The sequence below is a fragment of the Phascolarctos cinereus genome, unplaced genomic scaffold (assembly GCF_003287225.1).
Source record: "Phascolarctos cinereus isolate Bilbo 61053 unplaced genomic scaffold, phaCin_HiC Scaffold_726;HRSCAF=1367, whole genome shotgun sequence".
Classification (NCBI taxonomy): domain Eukaryota; kingdom Metazoa; phylum Chordata; class Mammalia; order Diprotodontia; family Phascolarctidae; genus Phascolarctos; species Phascolarctos cinereus.
The window spans coordinates 269,807,776-269,819,651 of record NW_027556098.1 but is presented as its reverse complement, the minus strand read 5'-3'; the positions used below and the strand labels follow the sequence as shown (position 1 = coordinate 269,819,651).

Genomic DNA, 11,876 nt, shown 5'->3' with positions numbered 1-11,876 from the left:
GTTAGCTGACCTGTAGCACTTAGAAGGTTGTTGTGAAAAATAAATTAGACTATGGAATGTAAAGTACTTTATGAAGCTTAAATCTCTATACAAATGTTGGTTATTATTAGTACTACTGCCAGTTGGGTCACAAATCACCATCATTTCCTGCTTACAAAATACATCGTTTATAACATTGATATTCATAACCGTCTTGTTGGTTGGGTGATTCAGCTGAAGAAATCTCTGAGACTGAGACAAGTGAAAGGACTTTCCGCTCAAGTCGCACTGCTGGTTAGGTAGCAGCGGAGCTGCTGGTTCAAGTCTTTTGCATCCCAAGTCCAAGTTCTTTCCACCGGATCACAACTTAGTCCTAGACTCGGGATCCAGTCCTATCTTCAGGTCTTGCTCTAGTCCTGCGGGACTTCCGAGGGGAGGCTGGGATGGGGGCGCGGCTCAGCTGGGCAAAGTTTGCCCGTGTGTTGTCTCGAGGGGGCGGGGCAGGAGGCGGGGCCGGGCCAAGCCGGGGCCAAGGAGGAGGCCACACCCTGAAACTACCTGAGTCCGGGAGGAAGAGTAAGAGTGAGAGCGAGAGTAAGAGAGGACTCCTGGCTGGACTTGGGATTTGGAGCGGACCCCGCGCAGCACAGTGCCGGCGGCCGGGCAGGAGAGCCGAGCGGAGTGAGGCCGGGAACCCACGAAGCGAAGCAGGAATCCTTGGAGCGGCTCCTTCGTTCCCTTTTCTCCGCCTCCGGCTCGGCTCGCGTGGTTTCTGCAGAGCCGCAGCCCCGGCTGCTATGGGAGCCGGCTGGCAGCCGGGAGCGCGTCACTGAGACCCCCGTCCTGGTTCCGTCGGTGGGGCAGCCCCTTCCTCACACTTTTCCATCAGGGACCATGAAGAGCAACCGAGCCCAGAAGGGCAGAGGCGGCAAGAAGGACCTCAGCACCGAGCTTAAGTACAGCCACCAATCCCAGGTGAGAGGGCGGCTCGGTGTCCAGTCCCGGGGCAGCTCCGAGCCGTCGGAGGCGCTCCTCAGGATCCCGAGGGGCCCTGCCCCGCCCCTCGGGGCGGTGAGCGGGGTGGGGTGGGGGGGACTTACGTTGGTGGCGAGGCGGCTGTTTTCCGATGTCTGGAGCTGCTTCCTGCTTAGGTTGAGAAGCCCCTTCTAGCCCGTCAGGCTAACAATACCTCCCCTCCCCCAGGCAGACGCCGCCCCGCCTTCTCGGCTCCCTTCGGCCTCTCACCCTGCGCAGACTTCTCACCCTGCGCAGACTTCCCTTCCTGGCTCCCCGGACCGGAGGCAAAGGGAACCCTGCACTGATTTCATAGCCTCCCCTTTGAGGTCAGAAATTGCTCCCCGTTCCCCCGTCCCCTCCATTCCCCTCCTTCCAGGATTTTCGGCCATCGAAGCGGAGGCGGGAGGAATTGTAGGAGTTTCTTGCTACCTTCCCCATTTCCTTTCCTGGCCTGGGCAGAGGCCACCTCATCTTCCCCCAGTTCCGGGCCTCTCCAGCCCAGTGCGCTGGTCTTTGGAAAGGGAACCCACTGGCTCTTCCCCCTTTTGTTTGTGGCGGGCCCTTGCTGGACAGGTGGAATTTCCTGTTTGGCAGGTGCCTGGCCTCTGCCTGGTGAGGGAGGACAGGGAGGAAGGACTGAGGCTGTGGGATTGTGGATGCACGCCAGATCTTTGAGGAGCAAACCCCAGCCTTCGGAGGCCAACTGAAAGAAAGCGGGGGCCTTTATAGCTATAAGGCTGAGAATAAATGAGAAATAGTTTAAAAAAAAATCTCCGGGGCCTGCATGTGGAAAGGACCTTTAGGTCTGTACCAACTTTTCAGCTTTGCATATACCCTACTATCTTTGCCTCTCCAGCTTTACTCAGCTCTGCTGCCTGAAGTCTCATTAGCATCATTGAACCATGCTTTAGCATGTGGATAAAGGAAGCGCTGGTGTTTAAATCCAGATTGGGTTTGGATGAGGAAGAAGAAAGGAAGAGAGAACACTTTTCTTCTGGATTTTAAAATTCGATCCTTGAATTTTGGGTATTATCTCCCCTTTGAGAATTTTCCCCTAGTTGAGAATTTTTCTTCTCTCCCACAGAGAAGCTTGGGAGCTCTGCTTTGTTGCAGTTTAGAGGGACTGCAATTGTTTAGTTCAGCATGGAGGCCTAGGCATGGGCCTTTGTAGGACTTCTCTGGGTGCAGATGATCCCCAAGTAGGGAATGGGAAGTATTATTGGGTTTTCTAGCCAGGTTGTTTTAAGGCAACTTCTTAAATATAAATTCCCACCCCCAACCACCCATCCTGGAACCTACAAGCCTATAGTTGTAGGGAACTTCCTGTGTGAAAATTGATGCAGATCTGCAACTTCCCTGTAACTCAGAGCCTTAGAGAGTCGTTTGGGGGCACTGAGGGGTTAGGAGACTTGCCCATATTCACACAGGTAATATGTGTCAAAGGAAGAACTACCCCTAAGGCTGAATCTCTACCTATTACATCATGAAGGCAAAATAAAGATACAAGGCAGAAAGCTCAAGCCGATTGATCGTGAAAAGATGCATAACTCCTTCTCCAGAGATATCTAAACTGAATCATAGAATTTCAGAGTTGGAAGAGATCTCAGCCACCATCTCATCCAGCGTATCCAGCTCTGCTGGAAGGCCACCAATGAGGGGGAATGCAGCTGTTACAAGGCAACCCATTTTGGGTTTGGGCAGGCCTAATGGTTAAGGAAATTTTCCTGACACCAAACCTAGATTACAGCCTCTACCCATTGCTCCTGGTTGTACCCTCTGGGGTCAATAGTTCTACATGACAACCTTTCAAATACCTGATATTATATACATCCGGGTATCTCTCTCTCTCTTTCTCTCTCTTCCCTCCCCATTCTACAAGCTAAACATGCCCAGTTCCTTCAGCCAATCCTCATATAAACTCTTTTTGTTGTCTTGATGGGGGACATGTAGCGGTTTCTATTCTTCTTTTTTCCCCTACTTTGCACTGAGTTGTGAGTCCTTCAGTATAGAGATCGCTTGGTGGGGAAAAGTTCTCTGGAAATACAGGTAGGCACTTACTCTGCAGTTTATGGTCTTTGCTGCTTGGGACACCAAAAGAGAAAGTGACTTGTCTGTGGTCGCACAGCCAGCAGATCTTCCTGATCCTGTCAGCTCTTTACCCACTCTTCCATGATACCTTTCTTATGCTATAGAAAGAAAAAACCCATACACTTATTAGCTGTGTGACCCTGGGCAAGTCACTTAACATCATTGCCTAGCCAAAAACAAAAAAAAAGAAAGAAAAAATCAATGTAGAACTGTCCATTCTCAGTGTAGACACAGCACTCTCACTTCCAGTCCCAAGTGATATCCAGGTAACCAAAGCTAACATTTCTGTGTTTCCCTGGGTCTCTGGGTGAGAACTCTGAGAGAGACATATTTTCAAGTACTTAGGGTTAGGTTAAGAGCCTTTGCTACAGTGTAAGGGTCATATTGCCATACTCTCTTTTTTCTGGATATGTGCTTCCTCTTCTGTGGTAGAGACCACAGCTGCTGTTCTGGGCCCCAGGCTCCAGTGGCAGATTTCTGAAGCATTTCTGATCTTGTTACCTCCCTCCCCATATCACATCCTGAGGTATTGAGCTTATGGAAGGGTAGATTCTAGGGCTACCTTAGCTGGTTGTTGTCTTTCATTCTCGAGGACTGAAATGACATCACTATGTTAGAGTCAAGTTACAGTGCATCTGACTGTGGCTGACCAGACCAATACAAGCTCGGAATGCTTTCACCATGGGTCGGGCACAAATAGTCCATGCGAACATTTGGGGTGGATTCTCCAGATTTGCATAGGTTGCATTTCTTTTGAGCTACTTCAATTCTGCTTTGCTTATAAAGCACAGCACTTTCTCTGATGGAGGGCATGCCATGCTGGATGGTCCTGTGCCAGTGTCTCTCATGTCACATAATCAATTCCAAAGTTCTTAACAGAGACCTTGAGAGTGTCCTTATATCGCTTCTTCTGACCACCATGTGAGCACTTGCCCTGTGTGAGTTCTCCATAAAATAGTTTTTTAGGCAACTTTAGCTACACAAATCTTGAGGGACAACTGAAATTTGAGCCCTGTGGTTTTCTTTTGTTTCTCATTCATTGAAAAGGAAGTGTGATCAGAGCAGGTCCCCAGAAAGACTTTAGCCTCTGTCTGATACCACCCTTGCAGTGCTACACATCTACTCACTAATCTTTTTGTTTTCCGTATAGTAATTGTGGTGTTTATGATTTCCTGATAATTGCCTACTTGGGTCTTAGCCTCCTGCCTTCTCAGCAGAGGGCCGGTTATTTGTTGTTTTAAGTTTGTTTTTCTCCTGTGCCTACAAGTCACCTGTTCTTCCCATCTTTCTTTCTTTTGGCGACAGCCTGCTGCTGACAATCGAAACCTTGGTCTCACTTATAACCTCTCAGTTCAGTTCAATGCACACTTATGTATTTACTTTTTTCAGAGCGCTGTGCTAGGTGCTGGGGGGGGCGATGCAGAGTCCTGTGTAATCAAGTGAAACGTACAACAAATAAAATATAATAACAAAAGAAAACTAAATATGTAAGAGAGAGACGGTATAGGAGAGAGAAAATAGCATTATCTACTTGTGGTAGGGGCAAAGAAGATCCCAGAAGAATTTATGGAGGAGGTGATATTTGAAATGGGACTTGAAGAAGTAGGAATTCTCTGGGGGGAATTTATAATTGAAGGTTTTAAAAATACATCTAAAGGACACTTTCTGTTTTTATATCATCTGCCTTTGTCAGTATATCCTTATAGTACATACTTTACGCCGTGTTATTGTGGGGAACAAATAAGATAATGGATGTAAAGCACTCCTAGAAAGTTGTGATACAAAAAAATCAAAGGAAAAAAATATTGTTCAACAAAACTAAGTAATAGATCCAAAAATGATCTGGCATATGCATTGTTCCATGCCCATAGTGCCCCCTCCCACACTGACCACTCAGTCATACCAAAAAAGATGGGAGGGACCTTTTCAAGTATCTTCTTTGGGACCAAATTTGGTTATAATTTAACAGCATTCAGTTTCAATTGCTTTGTTCTTTCTGTTTACATTGTTGTAGTCACCGTGTATATTGTTTTCCTGGTTTGCAGCGTTTCATATAAATCTTTCACTTCTCTAATTATCATAATCATCATAGCGGGTTTTTTGGTTTATTTCACAGCACACTGATAATATTCGTTACCGCAACTGTTTTAGTCATTGCAGGGTAGGATTTCAATAGGTGGAGACAGCTGTGCTGGGGAAGAAAATGATATTTCAAGTGTAAGGATAACTGTGCAAAGGCTTATTTGACGGGCATATAGCATGCATGTAGGAAAGCGTGAAATAAGGGTGGAAAAGTATGGTGGCACCAGATTGTATATGGCCTTGAATGTAAGGCTAAATGTTAGGCAACAGGAAGTTGCTGAAAAATTTTGAGAAAAGGAATGACATGAGAAGCAGTACTCTGGGCAAGTCATTTAACCTCTATTTCCTCATCTGTATAATGGGAATAATGATAGCATGTGCCCCCCAGGTCTGTTGTAAGGATAAATGAGGTAATATTTTTAAAGCACTTGGCAAGTCTTAAAGTGTTATGTAAATACTAGCCATTATTATTAAGTCATTTGCCCTTTCTGAGCCTTAGTTTCTTCATCTGTAAAATGGGGATAATGATACATGTAGTATCTGGTTGTTGTGAAGATCAAATGAAATAATGTGTGTAAGGCTTTTTGTAAACCTTGAAGTGATATATATAAATGTCAGTGATTATTATTGTTATCTTCATCATCAGGTTTGTGCATAACAAAGACTAATCTGTCGTTTGTATGAAGGGTGGATTGGAGTGGAATGGAAACTGGTTTGGATGATATTGTAATAGTCCAAGTGGGAAGTAATGAAGGCCTGAACTAGGGTGGTGGCAGTGAGAGCAGAAAGGAAGCAGGCATCGTGGGGGAGCAGTGGGAATACTGCATTTGGAGCTAAAAGACTTGGCTTGAAATCCAAGCTCCGCGAGTTGTGGATGCCTGTGTGTGCTTGAGTTTCTTTGAGTCTGCTTTTTCACTGGTGAAAATCAGGCCATTGGACTAGATGATCTTTACACACATACACACATACTCTCATGTATATATACGTATACATATGTGTGTATCCCCAAAGGCTATGATTTATGAAGGAACAGATCCAAGAGATATTGAGGATGCAGAATGAATATAGCTTGTCAACTAATAATTATAATAATAGCTGACGTTTCTGTAGCCTTTCAAGTTGTACAAAAGTGCTTTGTGCTTATTTGTTTCTTACAACCCTGAGAAGACTGAGGAAATGAGCTTGCAAGGTCAAGTGACTTACCTATGGTTACACAACTAGGAAATGGTCAGATCAGGAATTCTGAAAAATGAGAAAGTTGGGTGTCACTTCCACATCTGTGTCACTGATCATCATCATCATTATCAGATTTGTGGATAACAAAGACTCGTCTGCCACTTGTATGAAGGGTGGAATGATGCTTTTCTCAGTCACAAACTTTCCCCCTAGTTTCCTTTCTCCACACAGTAGATTAGAATGGAAGCTCATACTTGCCATCCGTGGTCATCATTAAGCCGCCCTAGACTACCAAACCTCCTTAATTATCCCTAGCCTTTCTTAACTACTGGTGCACCTTGGTTCATCTTCTCCATTCCACTGAAGCAAGTCCATTCGTGCCGTTATTCAACCAACACTGTTGGTTGAGCACCTACTATGTGCAAAGATATTGTGAGAAATATAAAGGAGTCTGTGTTGTACATAATAGATTTGTAGTTTCATGTGTAATCATCTTTATTTCCTATTCTACTGTGTTATGGAAATGCTTGTTTCATTTCTTAAGTTCAGAATAAAATAAATAAAATTTAAAAGAAGAAGGAGGAGAAGGAGTCTTGGCTCTCCCAGGTCTTGTTATCTAGGAGTGTGATATAGTTGAAAGGGTACTTACTAGCTGTGGCAAGTCATTTTTATGCCTCAGTTTCCTCATTTGTAAAGTGGGAATAATAATACACTAACCAATTTATAGGGTTGTTTATGAATAAAATGTTTTGAAATCGTAAAGCATTTTATAAATGTGAGTCCTTGTTACTGGTGCAGGGGAGATAATTCTAATGCACAGGAGAGTCTAAAAGTACAATTACGTAGGTACAGAGTACCGAGAGGATCACTTCCATCAAGGCATCATCAATCAGGTTATGCTTCAGTGAGGGGAGATAGCACTTGAGCTGGGTAGGCCTTGAAGAATGGATAAAAGTTAGACAGGTGGAGCTGGAGAGTGAGAGATTTCAGGTAGAAGGAATAACATGAACAAAAGTATAGAAGTGAAAAAGCTTTGAGCGTGGAAACTATTGAACTTTTTCATTCGTTGAGACTTGATCTGATTATAAGTCCTTTGGAATTCTCTTCCCTACTCACCTGTTACCTTATCCACTTAAAGTCTAGCTCATAAGGTACCATCTTTGTGAAGCCGTTCCTGATTTCCTAATAGCTTTTCCATCTCCACTGCCTAGCCTCCTTGGTTTTTTTCAAGTCCTAGCTCAAATCTCGCCTTCTATTGGAAAGCTTTCCTGATCTCCCTTAATGGTAGTGTCTTTCCTTTGTAGATTTTCTCCAGTTTTCCTGTATAACTTGATTGTACGTAGTTATTTGCATTAGACTATGAGCATCTTAAGAGCAGGAACTTTCTTTTGCCTTTCTTTTTTTCTCTAGTGCTTAGCATAGTGCCCGGCACATGGTAGGCACTTAATAAATATTTATTGACTTGATGTTAGTGTATTATGATTCCCACTTTACAAATGAGGAAACTGAGGCACAAACTGTTGTGAACTGTATCTCATCTGGACTCTTATGACATACCTCTTTTATGACAGCACATTCTAACTCCTACTTTTTTCGTACTTGTCCTATCTTCCCCTGCTACCTTCTAAGGGGAGATAGGCGTAGAGCCCAGTTTTACTTCTTTCTCTCTCCCCTTTTGCATCTCCCACAGTGCCTTGTGCATAGTATGGCACTTGAAAATATTTGTTAAATAGATGTGAATACCATTTTCCTGGGCAGTGGGGAGGGAATGGCAACCAAAGAATTATTATAGACTTGGATAATGTTCAAGTGAAAAGAGACTTCAGGTCATCTCAGCGAACACATTTTACAGATGAGGAAGTAAGTCCAGAAAGGTTAAGGAACTTCCCGGCATTATGCAGGTACTAAATAACAGAACTGGAATTTGGACCCACATCATTTGATTCCTAGTATATCATTCTTTCTTTTGCACCATACTGATCATTTTGTCTAACCCATAATAAATTGAATAAACTGAAATCCAGAGGACTGTTCCTAATAATTTTCACAAGATCACACATAGTCAGAAAACTTAAAGCTTGTAAACTACTTGATAAAGGAACAATTAGGCACTTAAAACAAGGTGCTAGTGGGGAGAGTGAACCTTTGATTTTGTTAGGCATAGTGAACTCTGATTGTGGAAACCAAACCCCCTTCTTAGATGAAAATTGGCATCTTCAATTTGTCTTAAAGGTTCAATGTCTTGCCTATGGTATAGGATAGGCAACACTTGAACCCATATCTTATACCTCTATAATAAGTATAGTGGGAGATCATAAAAGTTCTTATCAAAAATATATCTTCAAATCCTGCTTTTCTGGAGAGTGATTTGAAGACACCTCCACTCATACTTTTCTTCTTGAAAATTGTTTCATTAGTCTCACTTTTCTGTTTCTATAACAAAAAAAAGTCACACACACAACTAATGTTTATGTATAATGTGGACTTTATGTACTCAGCTGCTCTTGTATCTTAGGTGTGGTTTTTTTGCGTTTAGTACTGTCTGCAAACTTTTATAAGACTGTCACTGGATCCGATCCACTTGCTAGAGAACTCTTGAGATTCTGCTTAGCCACACTCAGCAGACAAGACATTTGGGGCTGAAGACACACTCTCTGAGAACATCCTACTTACTACAGGCTTGCTTTTTGGGGGCACATATCTACCATCAAAATAATCAGAGGAAAAGACCAGAGCTGAAGAGAAAATATGACTTTGAGATTCTGCTTTGCCCAGTTAAACAGAGGAGTTCTAGCTCTCCAGGAGCATATGACCTAAAACCACAGAATTTTAGAGCTGGAAGGGACCTCAGGAGCGATCTAGATTAACTCAGTATGAAGAAGAATCCCTCACTGCAGCATAGTTGACAAGTGATTGTCCAGGATTTACCTGAAAACTTCCAGTAAGGGGAGGGAACTTCACCATACTCTGAGGGAGCCCATTCCACCTTGGGGCAGCTCTTAGGGTTAGGAGGCTCTTTTCTGATCCAAGCCCAAGTATACCTCTTTGCAACCTAGATGAATGTCTAAACAAATTGTGGTACATAAATGTAATAAAATATTACTTTGTTGTAAAAAAACAATGAATAGGATGAATACAGAGAAGCGTGGAACTGATGCATAGTGAAGTAAGCAGAGCCAAGACAGCAACATATGTCATAAATGGACAGAACCACCCACAAAACAGTCCAAAATGATTTCTGCAAGATGGCAAAGAACAAGCATGTCCTCAAAGTTGAGATATGAGAAAACACCTTCCCTTATCCCTTTGCAGAGGTGGGGGAGTCCATGGGTATTAATTAGATTTTTTCAGTGTATTAATCAGTGTATTAATCATTTTTTCTCCACTTCCTCTTTTTCTTTTTCTCTTTGAAAAAATTATTTGCTACCAATTGTATAGGTTTTACCTAATACTTTTCAGAAAGGTTGGACCAAATCACAATTTCAATCAAAGCATTATCCTTAAGAAAGTGACTAAAATGGCTCACTAGGAAGGGGAAGGGAAAGGAGAAGGGATACTGGGAGAAATCTGGGTGACATAATAAAAATAAGAAATTAATAAAGGATTTAAAAAAGATTCCCATATCCTATAACTGATCCATAAATGGGATGGATGATAGTGATTCTAAAGTTCCCAGAAGGACCCACACATGTACTCAGAACAACCTGAGGTGTTTTCTAAATTAAATATGGTGCCATCCTTCTGTCATGTGCTTATGTAGATTTCTGTTGAAGGTCCTTGAACCAAACTGCCTTAACCTCCTTGTCTTCTGCCTTTGGCCTCCTTTGGGGTGTTGGTCCCTATTCACTTGTCCAATCTCTTAGTCAGCCATTTACCCTTTGAAGGTAACCTTATTGCTCTTATTCACAGTCTTTCTTTTCCCCAACCTCTAACTAGCAGTTAAGAAATCCTTGTTCACAAGTCTTAGCCTTGTAGCCTTTTAGAGTTAAAAGGAAACTAAGTGACTGCACAGAGTGGCAAGAGGACAGGACTTGGGGTTTGGGTTTTGGCATTGCCAGTTCCTACCTATGTGGACTCAGGTGAGTTACCTTGACCTCTGTGCCTCAGTTTTCTCATTTGTAAAACAGGAATAATGAGATGTGCACTACTTAGCTCTCAGGGGTAGGTAGTGAAGAAAGCACCTGTGTGTTTTTTTTAGTTTGTTTAAAATATTATTTTTATTGATTTCTTCAGTTTTTATATCACCTTAATGTCCAAATATATCTCTCCCCTAACCACCCAGAGAGCCTCATAACAAAGAATTTTCAAAGAATGAAAAAGAAAAAGGAAAAAGAAAAAAGCAACAACAATACATCAGAATGAGTATATGCAGTGCTCCACATCCATGATCCCCTACCTCCAGTGAAGGGAGGGAGTTGTATTTTTTTATTTGTTCTTTAAGGACAAGCTTGGCTATAATTAGACAGTGTTTCCTTCCTTCCTTCCTTCTTTCCTTCCTTCCTTCCTTCCCTCCCTCCTCCTTCCCTCCTTCCTTCTTTCTTTCCTTCTTTTTTCTTTCTCTCCTCTTTTCCTTTCCCTCCTTCCCTCCCTGCCACTTATGCTTTTGTAGTCATTGTGTACTTTTCTTTCTTGGTTCTGCTTTGATTTTGCATAAGTCTACCCAGATTTCTGTGTAGTCTTCAGATTCATTGTTTTCTTATGGTACAGTAATATTCTATTACATTTCTTTTCTTTTTTTTTTTTTTGTGAGGCAGTCAGGGTTAAGTGATTTGCCCAGGGTCACACAGCTAATAAGTGTCAAGTGTCTGAAGACAAATTTGAACTCAGGTCCTCCTGACTCCAGGGTCAGTGCTCTATCTATTATGCCACCTAGCCGTCCCTTCTATTACATTTCTGTACCACAGTTTGTGTATTCTTTCTGCAGTCTATGGAAAATACTTTGTTTCCAGTTCTTTGTTTTAAAAGGTGCTGCTGTGAATATTCTGCTGCACATGGGACTCTTCTGTCTTTGATTTTCTTTTTGTTTGGTTGGTTTTTTTTGTTTTGTTTTTGCTAGGCAATGGGGTTAAGTGACTTGCCCAGGGTCACACAGCTAGTAACTGTTATGTGTCTGAGGCCAGATTTGAACTCAGGTCCTCCTGAGTCCAGGGCCAGTGCTCTATCTACTGCGCCACCTAACTGCCCCTGTCTTTGATTTTCTTCAGGTATATCTCTAACATTGGGATCTCTGGCTAGAAGATGAGGACATTTTATTCACTTTCTTAAGTATAAGATTGCTTTGGTTGAAATTGTGAATTGGATCAATCTTTCTGAAAAGCATTTGGTAAAACCTATATAAATGAGAGCTGTTATTATATAGTCCAGACCCCTCATTTTAATCTGCACGTAGATACATCACCTCATTAAGCCTCAGTTTTCTTATCTGTAAAATGAGGATAATAATGCCTGCTGTTTTTCACAAAGTTGTCATGAGCCTCAAATGTGAGAACTTAATGACTTTCTAAACCTTTAGGTACTTTATAAAATTTATATTA

General features: G+C 42.5%; 1 protein-coding gene across 1 annotated transcript in view; it reads left to right on the top strand.

Annotated features, from left to right (window-relative positions):
- Positions 1 to 515: 515 nt before the first annotated feature.
- Positions 516 to 11,876, top strand: part of ST14 (ST14 transmembrane serine protease matriptase) — a 70,688-nt gene continuing 59,327 nt past the window's right edge. The window contains exon 1 of the mRNA XM_020963812.2: positions 516 to 954. Within this exon, the coding sequence (XP_020819471.1) occupies positions 874 to 954 (81 nt within the window). The 5' untranslated portion in view covers positions 516 to 873. The remainder of the gene's footprint in view (positions 955 to 11,876) is intronic.